The sequence below is a fragment of the Sinohyriopsis cumingii genome, chromosome 11, assembly GCF_028554795.1.
Source record: "Sinohyriopsis cumingii isolate HCF-2022 chromosome 11, ASM2855479v2, whole genome shotgun sequence".
NCBI classification, from domain to species: Eukaryota; Metazoa; Mollusca; class Bivalvia; order Unionida; family Unionidae; genus Sinohyriopsis; species Sinohyriopsis cumingii.
The window spans coordinates 90244561-90264354 of NC_142971.1; the positions used below are offsets into that span (position 1 = coordinate 90244561).

Sequence of the window (19794 nt, forward strand, 5' to 3'; positions counted from 1 at the left end):
CTCCCTCGATAACTCGCGCAAAATGGGGTCCACAAACATAGACCACACTATAAACTAGGCGTGAGTTACCAGGGGACCTCCCAAAATTGGGAAAAAATCACTTTGACATCGAGAAAACCGTTGGGGGGGGGGGCGGCGTTAGGGAACTGGGCTGTTTAACAACTGAATCCCCATTTTACAATCACGCCGATAATAATTTTTAATAATGCACTTTTTCTAATGAAGTTGTTCATTATTCTGTTAAAATAACATTTTTTTCTTCAAAATATCCAACATATGAAAGATCATTCCAATTGGTTTGAACAACCATCAAATGTACGCCAAAACTCTGTGCATTACGTCGCTGCTTTTTGTTTTCTTGATGAGTCTGGTTCCCGTAGTGGTGTTTAATAGTATCTTGCCAAATCGGTAGTCCATAATTTGGGAACTAGACTACCGGTAACTGTTGATACACCACCAAACAAGATTCCTTTTTTCAAAAACACGCAACATTTTTTCTTGACACATCTACGTCGAAACTCAATTTTTTCCTGTTCAGTTAGTACAATGTTAATGTCATTATTTCAATGGAAGCAATAATGATATTTCTTATCATCCCTGAGGATATCTCTAAATGCCAGTTCAAGAATTCTCTGAACCTCGCTTGCCCACAATGGTCCGTATCTGTGAAATCAAGCTCGATATTTTACGAAGTATTCATTTCACTTGGCTGCCTTGTTATCTTTGATCAGTTATGAAAGAGTCAATTAATTTAAAGTAGTTTCTGTTACATACACAGTAACGTTTATTACAGTGTTCAATTGATCAAATGAAGTGAGTTCACCCAAAATATGACCTTGGCCGCTAGATTTTAAGTTAGTCCGATTTGTGTGCCTTTCAACTTTTCTTTTATTCCACCTCCTTTTTTTAAATTCAAAAGACATAGTTAACGTGATAATACAAAGGAGGACAGCTTTTAATTCAGTGCAACAATACAACAAATACTTCTGAAACTCAGTTATCAAAATACGGTCAGTAGATTGATGCATTTTATGTTTAATTAAAAGAGGACACATTGCATTTATGATGATTACACTTAAAAGGAACTAAAAGATGGAATCAGAACACAAATTTAAATTGATAAAAAAATTATTTAATTTGTATTTATTTAATAAAGTACTGCCTCCACTAGGCGTAAGTGACATTTTCATTGATCGAAATTTCCTTACATATCGTTAATTGTGGGGTACTAGTAATGTCGTTTGGAAAGAAAATGTAAAAAATTGTATGAGCTATTTTTAAATTTGATATTTCATAGTGTTGATAAAAATTTCCAGGTCCTATCTACCATTTTCAATGATAAAACGGGCGATACATCAAAGTTTCCGTTACCAATCTTGATCGCAATTTTTTTCAAGTTCAACAGATATAGATAAATATTTGGGGTATTTTCGGGTTTAAAAAATGGGATCCAAGCCTGACACCATGTTATAAGCGGGTTCGCGAGTTATCAAGGGAGTGGTGTAGTGAGGCACCACCATAATAAATAAATACCAATTAAATGCATGTTTTAGTTACATCTTTTAGTTTGGTTTAAGTGTAATGATCATAAATATAATGTGCCCTGTTGTATTCAAATGTGAATTATGGCAATCTACCATAACAGCTATGTCCGCAAGCATTTCTGTGAGAACCTAATTAAGTGCTGACGGTGTTTTGATACCTAATTTGCATAAGTCTTTGTCTACTGATTCACTGAATTTTAAGCTGACCTTCTTGCATTACCATGTTAATTAGACATTTGTATCAAATAAAGGGGGTGGAATAAATGAAAAGTTAAAAGGCATGCAAATCCAACCTGTGTAAAAGCTAGCGGACCTGGTCGAGTGTCAGATCACCTCATTTCAAATGTCCAATTGAACACTATTACAATAATTTTGGGTGAATGTAATCTAATTAAACGACTTTAAAGTAGCATATTCATTCACAAATGTGACCAAATATAGCAAGACAACCAAGCAAATACCTGATTACATTAAATTCTGTTTCACAGATACGTTTTATTAATGAGAAGCTAGTTTCAGAGTTTGTAATTAATTTGTAATTATTGAATTGGCACTCTGTGATTTCCTCATGGATGGGAAGAAGATTCACTATTACTTGCAATGAATCATAGCACCAATATTTTACTAATAGAACAATAAAAATATTGATTGTTGATGATGACGGTTGTTTCATGAACTAAAAATTCTGTTTTTTTAAATAAAAGGAATCTTGTTTGATTGTGAATTTGAATAAATAACTAGTCTGGTCTGGTTCTCTTCTTGGTATTGCATTTCATTCCACTATACTAGAGTCAAGCAGGGAATATATGGTTAAGGGAACCAGACTACTAAACAATAACATAAAGCAGTGATGTAATACACAATGTTTTTGTGTAGATGTGACGGTAGTTGAAACCAATTAGAACTATGTTATCAATCTCTCAGCAGCTGAGCATCTTGAAAATAAAGGTAATTTTTACATAAAAGTGAATAACTTAGAAAAAGCACTTTATTTAGAATTTTTCCCAATGTAATTTTAAAATGAGTATTCAGCCATTAAACAGACCAGTTGCCCCCTCCTTCAGTTTTCTCAATGTCAAGTGAGGATGGCATCATTTCATGTTGTAATGGAGGTCCCTTGATAAATTGCACCCTTGCTTATAGTGTGGTCTATATTTCTGGACACTGTTGTGAGCAAGGTATCCAGGGAGTGGTGTATTAAGTTTCACACTTAACAGACTCTCACTAGTTTTCTGGTTCAGATTTACCCATTCTTATAAGCACTGAACTTTTTAGGCACATCTAAAAACAATACTGAAAACAGAGATATTAATGTTCCAGACAAAATATTTGGGAAAAATGATAATTTTCATAAGTCCATGAATTATCTGCACAGGAAGAAAATTATATTTTGATGTCCAAACATTTAGGCTAATGACGGTACTACTGTCAATCTTTAATGATTGAATGAGTTCTGACCTGCACTTCTTGAATCAGTTTTCACTCTTTTCTTCCACAAAATATAAAAGAGCAACATAACAAGCAAGAGGCCTGCCAGACAGCCAACAATGGCTGCCAGTATCCTATGATGCTGACTCAACCAGGAATGGTTCTCTGCCAAAAGAATAAGAAGAAAAAGGGTTAATAACAATACTACCATTACTGAGGAATCACCCATCTATACAAATGCAATCTAGCAAAGTCTCAGAAACATCATTACACTGGAAATGATTGCTTTAATGAGGCATATGTGTTTAAAGCCCAATTTTTCTACAAAAACCTTGCTGAGATGGTACTCAAAACTAGTTTCAGCCAATAACAGAATCAATTACCAATTGAAAAATAGCAAAATTGCAATATTTCAAAACCATCTCTCCACAATACAATACTCAATGATACAATACTTTGTCATTATCTATTCTAGATACAATACTCTGAAATATTCTATGCTACATACAATACTTTGTAATACCGGTACTCTGTACTAGACATAATACTCTGTAATACTCAATGCTAGATACAATACTTTGCAATACTCTTAGATACAATACTCTGTATTACTCTATTCTAGATACAATACTCTGTAATACTCTATGCTAGATACAATACTCTGAAATATTCTATGCTAGATATAATACTTTGTAATACCAGTACTCTGTGCTAGACATAATACTTATTGGTTACTGCATTTGTATGGGAAAATATGACTGAGTTTTTTTTAATGGAAATACTGCACGACTTGGGAGTGCAGTATATTCAACCGACAAAACGAGTTCATATTTTCCCACACAAATGCAGTAACCTTTTTATTATACACTCATTTTTTATTCTACCTCATGCTTAATTATATTAACAAAATACACTACAAGAAACAGGGCAACTGAATGTATGCCGTATTCCAAACTAAATACACATATGCAGATTCATCATTACACAACATTATTACTGCGCATATAACTCCGTCCAGATAAATTTGAACTTAGTCGCACGCTCAACATAACATTGAAAGAAAATGGCATGTCTAGTTAAAATTGAAATTTGGAGTCATATTGTGAATGAATGCGCATTGCAACACCTTTTCCATTTGATCTGTAATGAATAGATTTTGGTATTTTTCTTGATTCTATGAAATTTTGTGATATGGACTGGATTTATATATGACAATTCCACATGAAATACATGGGATTGAAGAAGCAAAGGAGAAGCATGATGACATCTGCAAATGTGTTTCTGTTTCTGTCATTGAATGTTAGAAATCATAATGTGGGAAAAATATGAAGTCTTTCAATTGCAATTATCAAAAAGATGCTATGGAATTTAATGCTTATTTCATTTTGAGTGCAATAAGGAGGATGTAATTGCACTTATCATCAAAATTACAGTACAATTTAGAAATGTGTAATCAAGATTGAGAACCTATGACATGTCTCATGTAATTCGGATTTGCAGAACTAAGAAAGTACATTTTGAGGAAATTCAGGATGTAAAACTGTAAGTATATTTTTTTGCCTTGTCACTTGCATGTTATTTTTAAGGGCCCTTTCTTGTGTCTGTTGTATAGCTAGCCTAAATCTGAAACATTGTATCAAAAAAGTTAACATGGAATGTGCCAAAGCAGCTGGTATCTATCAGTCCATGAAACATCTGCTTTACTTCATTCAGAAACAAATTTAAACAACCACAACGTAAAGTGCCTACTACACGAGTGTACATGATTTGTTTACAAATCAAAAGTGCTGGTGTGTGTGTCCATTGTTTGTTTACAATAGAATGTAGTTCCTTTATGCACGTGACTGCAATATGTGTATTTGCATGCGAGTTCTGTATCGGGTAATATTGCACGATTCTGACAATGTAAAGTTAATGGAGAAAAAAATAAGCGTTTAATAATCTGTGATACTCTATGCTAGATACAATATTCTGTAATACTTTATGCTAGATACAATACTCTGTAATTCTCTACTAGATACAATACTCCATAATACTCTATGCTGGATACAATACTCTGATTCTCTACTAGATATAATACTCCATAATACTCTATGCTGGATACAATACTCTGTGATTCTCTACTAGATACAATACTCCATAATACTCTATGCTGGATACAATACTCTGTGATTCTCTACTAGATACAATACTCCATAATACTCTATGCTGGATACAATACTCTGATTCTCTACTAGATATAATACTCCATAATACTCTATGCTGGATACAATACTCTGTAATTCTCTACTAGATACAATACTCCATAATACTCTATGCTGGATACAATACTCTGTGATTCTCTACTAGATACAATACTCCATAATACTCTATGCTGGATACAATACTCTGATTCTCTACTAGATACAATACTCCATAATACTCTATGCTGGATACAATACTCTGTAATTCTCTACTAGATACAATACTCCATAATACTCTATGCTGGATACAATACTCTGTGATACTCTGTGCAAGATTCTGGCCATATATTTGCCTTAATATCAATTTTCATAATGGACAACATTTTGAGTTGAGTATGTACAACAGTTGAGAGATTTTGATAAAAGCAGGCCCTGGTTTTTATTTATATTGAAAACATATTTACTTGTTTTAACATGACAACCTTTTTATAATTAACAATACGAAGCACTGGATATTTCTTTAAAATTGCAGACTAAAAGAATCCTATAAGTGAAGAAATAAAAAAATAAAAAAATAAATAAAGATTAGTTTATAAATGAAAAGCAGTAATCACATATGCTTATGAACTTAGGAAAAGCATCTAGGTGATGTTGCAAATGTAGACTACTATGCTTTTTTGTAATGTAATTCTTACATGAGCAGCTGGTTCAATCTAATTTTGACATAAACAAACACCAGATTTGCAAGTGGCAACTGAGCACATGTTTCATTTTCATAAAACATTTTTTTGTGGAGAAAATTCTTCTTTTTAAATAATTTTTTAAAAATTGTTCATTTAAGAGCAAGTATCATAAGAATTATTATGTCCAAACATTTGCCAGCATATTCAGTAATGACATTAATACACAGGTGGAAAAAAAATCCCACACGCTTCAGGAAACATTTGCATATGATAGAACATGTATAATCTTTATATTGTTACAGGACTCTTCCAAAAAAATATTTTTTGTCTTTTAATAATGAATTATTACATTTCCAGGATATCCTTTAGCAAAAACTGTCTTCATTTTTACAATAGAATGATCAGTCCTATACCCTGGTACAACATTTACATTTTCAATAAATGTAAATAAATTTTCTGAAACCAGAAATAAATCAAGTATGACTGGTTTTGAACTGGATTACTTTCCCCCAAGTATACCTATAGATCTCTTATATTTTGTTTCTTCCATGTATATACTTTTAATATGTTAATTGTGGTAGCCATATCTGGGGTTGTTTTGAAAAGGTTTTTATTCAGGAGCAACTAGATATCATAATTAGTCGTCTGGTGAAAATCCCATGTCATTTTGGAGTACATGTAGCAGTTAGATTTTCAAGATGGCTGCCATGGTGATCATGCTACATGTCAGATTGGCACCATTTTCTTTTAGTAACAACCAAACATCATAAGAAGTCGTCTGGTGAAAACCCAATGTTGATATGACTTTCCATGTGGGAGAAGCAATACAATTTTCAAGATGGCCACCATGGCAACTATATTAGATATCAGATTTATGTACACCATGTGACCTGATTATGTGCAACTGATAAAATGAAAACATAAAATCCCTGGCTCTAGAAACACTTGTTAGCAATCAAATTGAGTGTGAGTGTCCCTAGATTTCAAATTTTCTAAGTTTGTGCCAAAAGTCTCTTAATTTTGTTATCAATGAAACTTGGAATGTGATCCATTTCCTTGACAGCTTATAAAAATAGCCAAGGAAATACCCAAATCTCTGAGCCTTTTCTGTTGGTTACTAGAAGGCTTTTTAAACCTTCGCTCTGAACTTATTTTTATGACTGTTACCAATTCATGCCTGCATCTGGCACATCTGCCATTAAATTTCACAGCACATACCTAGTGGAAGTTTCTTATTTATTTATCAAAGTGATTACATATAATTTTCAAATTATCTGTAAACTTCCAGTTGAGTCCAACTGCAAATAACATAGACTCTTATCTGCCATTTCAAATTGTGCAGCCAATCTGGGTCTATACTTTTCATTCTGCTATTATAACGAACTGCATAGACCCAGATCTATCGACACATTATGTGACAGAAACTCTGGGTCTGAGAAGTCTGCAGTATGACTCAACTGTTAAGTGAGTATGAATGGTACACACGTCTCATGTCTGCAACTTTGTCTACCCCAATAAAATGAATTACCTGCTCATTTATCCATTTAACATACATACATGTTTAAAGAAACAGATTATTTTCTTGCCTTTAGACCTCAAACAGCATAAATGTGTCAAATTCATTTTAAATACAGTAATCTGTGATATGTATACAACTATGGAGGTAGCCATTTTGAACTATATTTACACTGCAAATGTGCTTTATTAGTATGAAAGCTAGCTGTTACATTTTCTTGTAATTTGACTGATACATGTACTTAGATATACAATCTTCATATGTATTCAGTTCGAGTCAATGATATGGGTGTAAGTAATAATACAACTTGCAGTATATAAAGTGAGCCCAAATACAAACAAGTCACATCAACAGAACAGAGTCTGCATTGTTTGTTCTGCTGATTACTCATAACAAACTGTATATACACAAATATGTCAGCATATTATGGGATGGCAGATCTGGGTCTATACAGTTTGCAGTTGGACCTGACTTATAATTAAGCATGATCTGTATCTGAGGAAGTCAAGCAGTGACACCTGGTGTGCATCTGAGGAAGTCAAGCAGTGACACCTGGTGTGCATCTGAGGAAGTCAAGCAATGACACCTGGTGTGCATCTGAAGAAGTCAAGCAGTGACACCTGGTGTGCATCTGAAGAAGTCAAGCAGTGACACCTGGTGTGCATCTGAAGAAGTCAGGCAGTGACACCTGGTGTGCATATGAAGAAGTCAAGCAATGACACTTGGTGTGCATCTGAAGAAGTCAAGAAAGGACACTTGGTGTGCATCTGAAGAAGTCAAGCAGTGACACCTGGTGTGCATCTGAAGAAGTCAAGCAGTGACACCTGGTGTGCATGTGAAGAAGTCAAGTAGTGACACCCGGTGTGCATATGAAGAAGTCAAGCAATGACACCTGGTGTGCATCTGAAGAAGTCAAGCAGTGACACTTGGTGTGCATCTAAAGAAGTCAAGCAATGACACCTGGTGTGCATCTGAGGAAGTCAAGCAATGACACTTGGTGTGCATCTGAAGAAGTCAAGCAATGATACTTGGTATGTATCTGAGGAAGTCAAGCAATGACACTTGGTGTGTATCTGAGGCCTTAACAGTTTTATGATCTTTCAAATTTCTATTTTCAACAAACTTAGATATATTAACAAATAATGCAAATACCAACTGGTTATGAATATTCCAGAGCTTTAACCACATTTTAAAACAATTATTTGAAACAAGCCTAAAAGTACTGCTTTACTTTCATGCTGATCCAACACTAAATCTTCTGTTTGAAAACTTCAAAAAGCCTGTCTGCTTGAGAAAAAATCCTGAATGACCTAATTATAAATGCCAAGTGATAATGGAGGCAAAATATACTATTATTATGGCCTAGGGGCTTAAACTATGTAACAAGAAAGCAGAACCAACAAGTATACTTTAAAATATAAATTTATTTCCCTAAAACACAAAGTGAAAGAACTAAAAAATAACTTACAGTATCGTATGAACTCCTAACATGTTCAGTCAATTTTAGGTAATCCAGATACATTCCAAAGGTATTCTGAATGAAAATTTGAATGTGCTCATGTGCTAACATACAGAAGAATCACCATTTTAAAATCTGAAAGTCTTTACTTGAATTCACAGCAAATCCAAACGGCTAGGACGAAAAATGTCCTTAATGTTTCATGGTAAATCCAAAGATATTAATATATCCAGCTCTCTGAATAAATTCACAATAATCCCGTATATGGTATGGTCTGTTAAAATATATGTTCCGAATCCTGCGATTCCAACTAATGGTTAACAATTTAAATAAATAAATCAATATTCTCAATGTATCTCTTATAAGACTGATTTCAACTCTTAAGTATGAGTGATCTCCATGTTCTATCACTTTATATATAAAAAATATTTTAACAATGCAGTAGCTAATTTTGCAATTTCTTTCAAAACATCATTTAAAATTGTGAAATACTAACATTCAGTAAACAAAACCAGCTGTTCCCATTGAACCAATCAGGAACTAGAACACTCTGACCTTTTTATCAATACAAATGTCCTCTTTGAATTACGTGATGTTATTTTGACTCAAATTTAAGTCACTCATGTCCTATTTAGACCAAGTGATGTTGTTTACTTGACCTTGCGATTTCTATGAATGAAATCACACTATTTATTATACATTTACTCATCTTTATAGTACAACCTATTCATAAGACATTAGCAATAAAAAAAATGTCATTAATCACTAACTAAATGACTTATCAAAACTATATTATAATTATAGGTTACTGCATTTGTATTGGAAAATATGAACAAGTTTTTTGGAGGGATATACTGCATGACCTTGGGAATGCAGTATATCCATCCAACAAAACAAGTTCATATTTTCCCATAAAAATGCAGTAACCTTTTATTATATGCTCATTTTCTTATTCTATCTAAGGCTTAATTATATAAACAAAATACACTACAAGATACAAAGTAACTGAATTTATGCTGTATTCCAAACTAAATACACAAGTGCAGATTCATCAGTACACAACAAAAATATTATTAACACATACATAACTTGACCCAGATAAATTTGAACTTAGTCATGCGCTAGACATAACTTTCGAAAGAAAACTGCATTTTTGTAAACTTAAAACTGAAATAATATGAAGTCTTTCAATTGTAATTATCAAAAAGACGCTATGGAATATAATGTTTATTTTATTTTGAGTGCAGTAAGGAAGATGTAACTGAATTTGGAATATAGTAAAATTTACAAGACAATTTTGAAATGTGTAATTAAGCTTTAGAACCCATGACATGGCTCATGTAATTTGGATTCGCAGAACTAAGAAAGTACATTTGGAGGAAATTCAGGATGTAAAACTGTAAGTATTTTTCTTGTCATTCTTATTACCCGCTAAAGAAGACAGTTTATGCCTTGTCACTTGCATGTTATTTGTAGGGACCCAGACCTGACTGGCATCTATCTCTAGCCTAAAATCCAAAACATTGTATCAAAAAGGTTAATGCGGATTATGGTAAAGCAGCTGCTATGTGGCAGTCCACGAAACAACTGCTTTTAGTTCATTCAGAAACAAATTTAATCAACCAAAACATAAAGCATCTACCATGTGAGTGAAGATGATTTGTTTACGAAGTAGTTCCTAATATACTATTGGGCACATGTGAGTGCAATATTGTAAAATACTGCAGGATTCTGACAATGTAAAGTTAATGGAGAAAGAAAATGAGCAAATAATAAAAATAATATACAAGATATATGTAAGACTAATAAGGTTTGTAACATTTTTTTCCCCATTAAGTTATATTGTGCAATAGTGATGAAATATGCTGCACATCTATAAGGCTGAAACTTAACGTTAAATCTTTGAATTAGGAATTAAACCTGGGATCATACAGATGCAATGCATGCATGCTTTTACTATGCTATCCAACCCCAAAAAGCATGTTAAAGCAGTGATTACAAGTGCTACACATTATAATAAAACTATGGATGTTACCATGAACTGGTCTTTGCACTGTGGTCGGAGGCTCTACAAAATGTAGCAGTGAAAACTTTCATTGCAAGATAGGAGCACACTATAAGCTATTATGTATAAAGCAAATCTTTCGTGAAGTGACTATTTTTGGGCTGTTTTATGCAAACAGCCATAATAATAATATTTGACTTGCATCAGAATTGGTGTATTGGGACCAAAATATGTGGCCAGTCTGTAGAAGTAGTCACTTTAGGGAAGTTTCAGTGTAAATGTTTTGTAAATATGATATTTATTAGCATGGCTTTATATATTTCTACTAATAATTTTTAAAAAAATGCTTGACAAGTGTTCACTGATGCACATTCACTGATGCACATACTGCATATAAGGCATTATGGTGTAGTGAAATTGTCAAATGAATGATTTTTATTTAGGCATGGGGGGTGGGAGGCAAGATTTGAGAATGTTACGTAAACTAAACCATTTGAATTATTCATATTCTAATTTTGACAAAAAATGTCCATCTGCCAAATCAAGTCAAATAAGTCTAATGCACAAATGTTTCCTGATAAACAGCACATGCTTGATATCATTCAGAACAGTTTTGTAAAATGCTATTAATTCTTTCATTTTTGTGAACATAAATTTCCATGGTTTTGCCACAAAACAGTATTCTGGGTTTGAAAAAAAGAGTTTGCATTAAGTATGCGTGGTCTTACGATTTTGACCAAAATATAAATGTTTGTCAGGTCTTTAAGTCATGGTCTGTAGCTACCAGAACATCCATGAAAAATGATGTCTAATGAAAAATCCATGAAAACTAATGTCTAATGAAAAATCCATGAAAACTGAAGCCTAATGAAAAATCCATGAAAACTGATGCCTAATGAAAAATCATTGAAAACTGATGCTTAATTGAAAAATCCATAAAATCTGATGCCTAATGAAAAATCCATGAAAACTGAAGCCTAACAAAAAAATCCAAGAAAACTGCTGCCTAATGAAAAATCCATGAAAACTGATGCCTAATGAAAAATCCATGAAAACTTATGCTTAATTAAAAAACCATGAAAACTGATGCTTAATTGAAAAACAATGAAAACTGATCGCTGATGAATAACAGTTAATTAGATCCAAAACCTGTACTGCATCACTACCAATACTGGCATGGGGAATGATTTTTTTAATTAATGGAAATCCTAAATGTACAAGAATTCATCATGGTCTTTTTTGCCAAGTAACCATGCTTTAGTGCTTCTCTTTTCTTGTTTCACTGGTCCTTGTAGAAAGTATAAAGAAAACAAAGCAAGGGACCAGTCTATGCACCAATCTCTAATCTGTAGGGAAAATCTGAATTTTTATATATGTGCACAGTATACAAATTACACTGTTTGATTCTAGAAGCAAGCATGAATGGACTGGACAAAAATCTATGACTTACCAGTATAAAATGCCAGCGAAGAAGTGTATATTATCCAGGATTCGGATAAACATTCATCAGGACATTCAGATTTGTTACCAATGACAGACACCTACAAACAAAGGGTAGTATTAAAGAGTTTTATAAACTGAGTTGCAAATGGTCTAATTTCTATAATGGGAGATTTAAAGAAACACTTCTCATTTAAAAAAATAACTGATTTTCAGCAGAAGTGTATCATGTGCTTCCCACTCAGCTTCATAATCAATAACAATGGGTTGGATTCTGCCAAATTTAATAACTGATTTTCAGCAGGACTATACCATGTGCTTTTCACTTGGTTTCACATGCAGCTACCTACTCTAGTAAAGAAATTAAAAGTTCCATAAGATTGCAGCTTAAGGGCCATGATGGTCAAACCTTGATATCAGTGAAAAAGGAAATTTTTATTTTATACTGTATCATGTTGAATAATCATCTAATCAAATTCACATCAGTAGTTAACTTCTCCTACATCTGAAATCTAGCAACTCTTTAAAGATGAAAATGTCTTTCCCACTGATATACCATAACTAATACATTAGTAAATATAGGAAGAAACTCTTCCAAAAATACCATTATAGCTACCTGCTGGTCACTGCCAGGTGGCTACCCATAAACCAAATGAACTTCAGCTTGAGGTTATGGGATGCATTAATGATAATACCATATTTACCACACATGATCGATTCTTTCGGTGAATGAAAATTTTTTTTTAGTTTTCTCATACTGTGAAAAATTGTTAAAGGCAACACATCATCTGATGTGGAAACTGCAGGGGACTAATTCTCACACTTTTGACCCCCATCTGTCCAGGAATGCGATCAAAGTAGGCTAGAATTTCATCCATGTTAATGATCATATTGTTGGCCTTCACGAATTCATCACATGATTTTATTTTCTCCAAATCTTCTGGGTGATGCTTGCAATTCTCTCTAGACCACTCCGGTGGCCTAGTGGTTAGAACGTCTGCCTCAGAAGCAGGAGGTCGTGGGTTTGATCCCCGGCAGAGTCATATCAAAGACTTACAAAAATGGTACAAACAACTGCCTTACTAGGCGCTCAGCATTAAGAGGTTAGTGTTAGGACTGGTTGGCCTCGAGACAGGATAATGTGACTGGGTGGGACATGCTACATGTCTGTGGCATGATGCCCCAGTGCTAGACATCACTATGAACTGCCACACAGCAGACATCGTAGCGATATGACTGAATTTTTTTTTAAAGCTACGTTAAAAATCCTAATCACACACACACACAATTCTCTCCACAACTGAAGGGCTGAACTCATTTCTCTGCATTGCTTTTCTGATAAGAACCATACATGAAGGAGAATTATGTCGGGATAGAGATGAAAGACCCAAGAACTTAGCTGTTTAAACAGGTCAGGATATATATGTGTTGGGAGACATCTGGACATTCTTGTGAATGTCTGTCACTTGGTGAGCAAAGCATGAATCTCTTTTTCCAAAATTAGCATCTTTTCTGGGTCAGTCGGGACATACATCATAAAACGGGAACAGGAAAAGGGGAAGGAGCTGAATGAATGAGAGTCTTATTCCCTCTATAAAGGCATGGATTGCCCATTCATTGTCTGGGAAATAGTAGCTTGCCCTGTGATTGGTCTTACAAAAAAACCATCACTATATATTTATCAAGACCCAGGACTTCCACATAATGTGTGTTCATGTGCATGTACCAGCAGGTGGAGAATGATGCCTGCAGCTGGCTTTATGTGAAACTGGTCTTGGAGTTATCAGGGTCCCCTACTTGTTTCCAATAAACACTTGAAAATCTCCTTAATCATAATGGGTTGAAGCAGCAGATGGAAGACAGGATAGTATTTGTGGTCATCTGTGTCTACTGCTGTCCTGACACATTATGCTTGACTTGATGATGGCAATGGCAAGCACTCTTTGGATGACCTCTTCAAAAATTGTCCTTAAAGCTACATTCAATTATTTCCATGACAGGATCAGCATGGTTTAGTTGACTGAGATTATCCATGCACTGATAATCCTTTTGCAGCCAGATAAGGTTTGTCAGTGCAGGGATAATCTCAGTCAGTGGAAGAGAATAAGAAGAGTCATCAAAGGGCATGCCCACAGGAAATGCTACATAATGTGGACCCAATGAATGAACAGATGGATATGCAACTGATAGGGCATGGATTATTAAAACAGCAGGACCAATGGCTGGACAGATATGTAGACAGCCAATATTTCCTAAGAAATCAAACAGATTTCAGGAGGTGATAGATGGGATGATACCTGCAGAAATCTAAATCCTAAAATAAGTTACATGCAGTGTATTGGTAGTCAGCTAGCAGTGATTAAAATGGTATCTTGGAAAAATTTCTTTCCATAGATGCTATTTTATAGTCAATATGGTAAACTAACAGAAAAGACAAATTTCAGCCTTGCTGGCAGAGTTAGATTCAGATGGTAATGGAAGCTAATTCATAGCTTTAATGTGATTGGGTAATGTATTCAATGGAGAAACACTAATAATTACATACTCTGCTTGGATTACATGTCAATATATGTGTATATATACATGGTAGAATTTTCACATCAATAAAGGGTCACACACAGAACACCTAAGATCTTGTTAACCTATATCTTCCTATCAAAGCTGGTTGAAACCAGGTAAGTAATGTGGACTCCACAGCATTAACAAGAACATTTTGATGCATTCTAACCACAACAGGACATTTTATTCCAAAATCTTTTAATGACTTGTTTCTTTTTCTTTCATTTTTCAATAACTTTTTTTAATGCTGTGAAAACAAATGCACACAAATGTCTGCCAAATTCCAATTTTTTTTAGTGTTTCCATGAATGCAGAACCTTGTGGCATAAGTTTGTCCTTACCTGGACAAAATAATATCCTCCCATTACCACTTCAAAAGAATGTGAGTTGTGAGCTGGAAGCTGAAATAAAAAAACAGTACTGGTCAGAAAAATACGAAAAATTAATAATGAAGCAATCATGTCTATCCATATATATATATATATATATATATATATATATATATATATATATATATATATATATATATATATATATATATATATATATATGTATGTATGTATGTATGTATGTATATATATATATATATATCAAGAGAGAGAGAGAGGGTGGGGAATCTTGCACAAAGTATTCATTTCAAATAAAACAAGTCATATCTTTTCTATCTTTTGCAAGCCATAGTCAGCAAAAGATTGAAATTATTCAAAGGGTTTTATAAATTTCATTTGAAATGAGCACATATGTGAGATTCCATTTATTGTGTGATGAAAAATGCCAATTTTATTTGACCAAAGCAAAGAATAGTGTAACAAACAATCTGATTAAAATCCACTTTCCTATGTGAAGATCTGACAGCAACATCATAGGGGTACTGTTCTGGTGACCAATGTTGTTACCATAACAGCCAATTTTATCAACCAATCGAATGAAGTTCAATACTTTTATGTTTGGGAGAAAGAGCAGTTTCCATTGGCTAATTTTAGAGGTCACCAGATCATGACCCATAATTGGTCATGTAGGACAGTAGAGATCTGATTTTAATCAGATTAGTGTAGCAAAGGAACTTTATTCTCCTTTCCTTTGCATGACATTATGATGTCATTTGTGACATAATGAGGTGTGCATTACAAGTATTCATCGGTTGACCATCGGGGGTTGATGAAGTCAATCCTGCGATGCTCTTCACTTATGGGTCCTCGTGTGACTGATGAGTCCGATATGAGATGCACATATCCTGGAGCAGTGTGTGCACTGGAGGCATGGGTTGGTTCTTGATATTGAGGCTTTCCTACATTCCCTGGTGTCGGCGACTTTTGTTCTACGGGCATCCTTGAAGGTTTTTGCACCCATTATGAACAGCTGCATGCCAGCTAGATCTATCCTTGGTGCAGGCCTCAAGATCTGTCACAGATATAGAGCAGCATCTAAGGCTGTCCTTGATGGAGTCTTTGAATCTTTTCTTTGGGAGACCAATTTTTCTGTGTCCACTAGATAGAGCTCCATACAAAATCTGACGTGGCATTCAAGACTTCTCCATATGTATGACAAGACCCGTCCACCAGAGTTGGGCTCTCATGACCACATCGCTTCGATACTGGTTAAGCCTGCTCTATCCAGCATTTCTAGGGTCATCACACTGTTTTGCCATCTGATGTCCATAATCTAGCGCAGGGCTCTCATGTGGAAGCGCTCAAGTTGCTTGATATGCTTCTTGCATGTTGTCCAGGTCTTACATCCATACAGGAGGCTTGTCAGCACATCTGCTTTATACAATTTTATCTTTGTGGACAGTTTGATATTGCTGTGGCTCAACATGTAAGAGTGATGACGTCCTAATGATTGACTGGTGCTGCTGATGTGTAATGTTATCTCTTTGTCTAGTGATCCACTGGAAGATATGATGCTTCCAAGGTACTTGAAGTGATCGACAGCTTTCAGATGGGTGTCTACAAAAGACACAATTGGGGGCAAACTATGGTGCCTGGGATGGGTCGGTGAAGTACCTGTCTTGTTCAGACTGATAATGAGTCCGATGAGTCTCATGGCTTCTGCGAAGCGAGTAACAATGAAGTGGAGATCTACTTCCATGTGTACCATGACAGCACAGTCATCGGTGAAAAGTGCTTCAAGAATAAGTTCCTCCATTGTTCTGGACCAGGCATTCAGTCGGTAAAGGCAGTCTGTACTTTATATACACTCCTAGAACGCAACCCTGCTTCATGCTGTTAGAAAAGTTAAATGGCTCAGAAATATCCCCATTGTAGAGAACGAATCCCATCATGCTGTCTTGGAAAAGATGAATCATCTTAATGAACTTCCTACGGCAACAGAGTCCTGCTAAGATGACCCATAGTGCATCTCTGTTGACTGTATCAAAGGTCTTTGTGAGATCTATGAAGACACCATAGAAGTTCATGTTTTGTTCACTACACTTTTCCTGTATGTTTCACTGTGAAGATCATGTTGATTGTGCTCTGATCTGGTCAGAAGCCATATTGGGCCTCCGGCAGTATGGCTTCCGAAACATTACAGACCAGATGGTTGAGAAGGACACGTGCCATAACCTTGCCTGCAATCGACAGGAGTGATATGCCTCGATAGTTGCCGCAGTCAGCTTTGTTTTCTTTGTTTATATGTATTACATATACACAAATTATGATATGGGTATATTAATGTAAATAACATTGTAGTCCCAGTGGCAAAATAACATTATGCAAAGGGTTTAAGAAAATGAAAGTTGCTCATTGCTACTAGTGTTGTAATAGGTACCACAATGAGGACTCAAGTACTCAAATTGGCAGACATGACTTGGCCTTAAGTACTCACAATTGCAATTACTGATGAACTGAACCCCCTCCCATTTCTTGAGCACTTTTAAAATCTGAATATAAAATATCATAACTTTTTTCCAACAAATTAAACACAAATTTTTCTTATTAATACGTTAAGTACATACACACAAAAAGTTGCACATTAATTAGAAAAAAGACCAATAAGAATAAGTATTTTCATTTGGCATATTGCATTATCATGGAGAGCCAGCACCACAATGACCATAGCCCATTTAAATGTAGGAAAACAAGCTGGCACTATTTAATAATACAAAACTAAGTTGACTGCACTAAAGGTAAATATCTGAGCTTAACATCAGTTTGATTTTTATTAGGCAATGAGTAGAGTAAATATGACACTTAGGACTACAAATTTCTTGTAGTTATTGGATGGGAGGGTTTAATTTTGTTAAGTTGTTTTCAGTGACATTCCAGATGCAGAACTTCAATACCAGAAAATATTATATGTTTCACAAAATTTTTTTATTGAGGTTTTGATCATGACACATTCCAATGTAACAAAGAGGATGAGTTGGAACATCCTCGCCTTTTCAACTGCATGCCTGATAAAGAGCTGTGATGTAAATAGTGACCTTTATGAACTGCACTCGGGCCTTTTCTTATTATGTCACAACACCTTCACTGAAATTACAACTATTTGATGATCTGCAATCACTAACAGAAATGTAAGCGATAGTTTCACACTACTGAAACCAAATTATTTAGTTTAAATTTTCTTGATTAAAAAGTTGCAAAAATAACATAAAAAATTAAATGATTATGTATTTCACTGGTGGCTGAAACATCAACTGGTTTTATATTCAATAACCATCTTCTTATGAAAATCTATTCTTCACACATCAAGCCAGATGTTCATCTACCAAATACTTACCAGTCTGGGAAGTATCGATATGTTTACCTCCAAGTCTCTTTCAGAGAGTCAAAGTTATTTAACTTACATAGGAAAACGATGAAGATGTTCCAATTGCACAGTTGGCATTTAATCTGTATGAAAATGAAAATGCACAGAGTGAAAACTATCTCTAAAGGACGTAAAGAGACAATATTTGAAAGGTATCCTTTATGCAGAGGTTAAATATGTAAGCAAAAACAAGAGTCTCTCAAATCGACTGACCAAGAATTCAGCATAAGACCATGTATGCTGTTTAAATGCTAAGTGTTTAAATCAGCTTTGCCATTTTTTGGTTTTCAAATTAGTTACTGTGGCAACCATATTGGATGTAAGATTTGTACCATTTCGATACAAGACATCATTATAAGTCTTCAGTGAAATCCCAATGTGAATATGACCATGCATTCAGGAAAAGTAGCAATAGCAAAATCCTCAAGATGACTGTTGGCCATATAAGAGATCACACCAGTGTCATATTACTTTAGAACCAACCAGATATCCTAAGAAGTCTTCTTGAGAAAACACAATGTCAATTTACCTTCCACGTAGAAGGAGTAGCAATAACAAGATTTTCAAGACAGCAGCCATGGTGGCCATATTGGTTATCAGACTGGCACCATTTTCATTTGTGACCAACTAGGTACTACAAGAACCCATCTATCATGGACAAGCAGCAGACAATACTGGTGGTTAGATAAGCACCATTTTAATTTGGAACCAAGAAGAGATCATAAAAACTCTTCTAATGAAATCCCATGTCAAATGTTGATATGACTTTTTGTTCCTGAGGAGTAGTGATAACATTTTCATGATGGCTGCAGTGGTGGCCACACTAGATATCAGCATGGCACCATTTGTAATTAGAACCAACTAGATATCATAAAAAGTCTTTTGGTGAAAATACTATGTCAATATGTTTTGTTCTAGTGGTGTAGTGAAAACAAATGTTCAAGATGGCTGCACTGGCAGCCATAATAGACATCTGATTGGCATCATTTTCATTTAGGATAAACTAGACATCATAAAAAGTTGTTTTTAGTACCGTATATACTCGCATATAAGCCTGTTCGTGTATAAGCCGACCCTCCCAAACTGAATTGGCAAAACTGTTATAAAGTGCATGACCCGCGTATAAGCCGACCCATAATTTCTAGACTACCGGTACATCACAAGATGCACAAAGTGAGTTCTGAATACGTTTATTTAGGCAAATCACATTATTAAATAAAATGA

At 34.7% G+C, this 19794-nt stretch overlaps 2 protein-coding genes across 2 annotated transcripts in view; both read right to left on the reverse strand.

Moving 5' to 3' along the window:
- LOC149788959 (uncharacterized) overlaps positions 1-16339 on the reverse strand; it is a 36330-nt gene extending 19991 nt beyond the window's left edge. The window contains exons 1-4 of the mRNA XM_089973570.1: positions 16175-16339; positions 15159-15218; positions 12269-12359; positions 3003-3137 (exon numbers count right to left, since the gene is read on the reverse strand). Coding sequence (XP_089829696.1) covers positions 3003-3137; positions 12269-12359; positions 15159-15218; positions 16175-16339 — 451 coding nt within the window. The remainder of the gene's footprint in view (positions 1-3002; positions 3138-12268; positions 12360-15158; positions 15219-16174) is intronic.
- A 140-nt stretch (positions 16340-16479) lies between these two features.
- LOC149788960 (uncharacterized) lies at positions 16480-16962 on the reverse strand. Its single transcript, XM_089973572.1, has one exon. It carries the CDS (start codon positions 16960-16962, stop codon positions 16480-16482), a length of 483 nt encoding a protein of 160 aa, XP_089829698.1.
- Positions 16963-19794: the final 2832 nt, after the last annotated feature.

Coding starts and splice junctions, on each gene's coding strand:
- LOC149788960 (XM_089973572.1), bottom strand. CDS start 16,962: ATGGAGGAACTTATTCTTGAAGCACTTTTCACCGATGACTGTGCTGTC.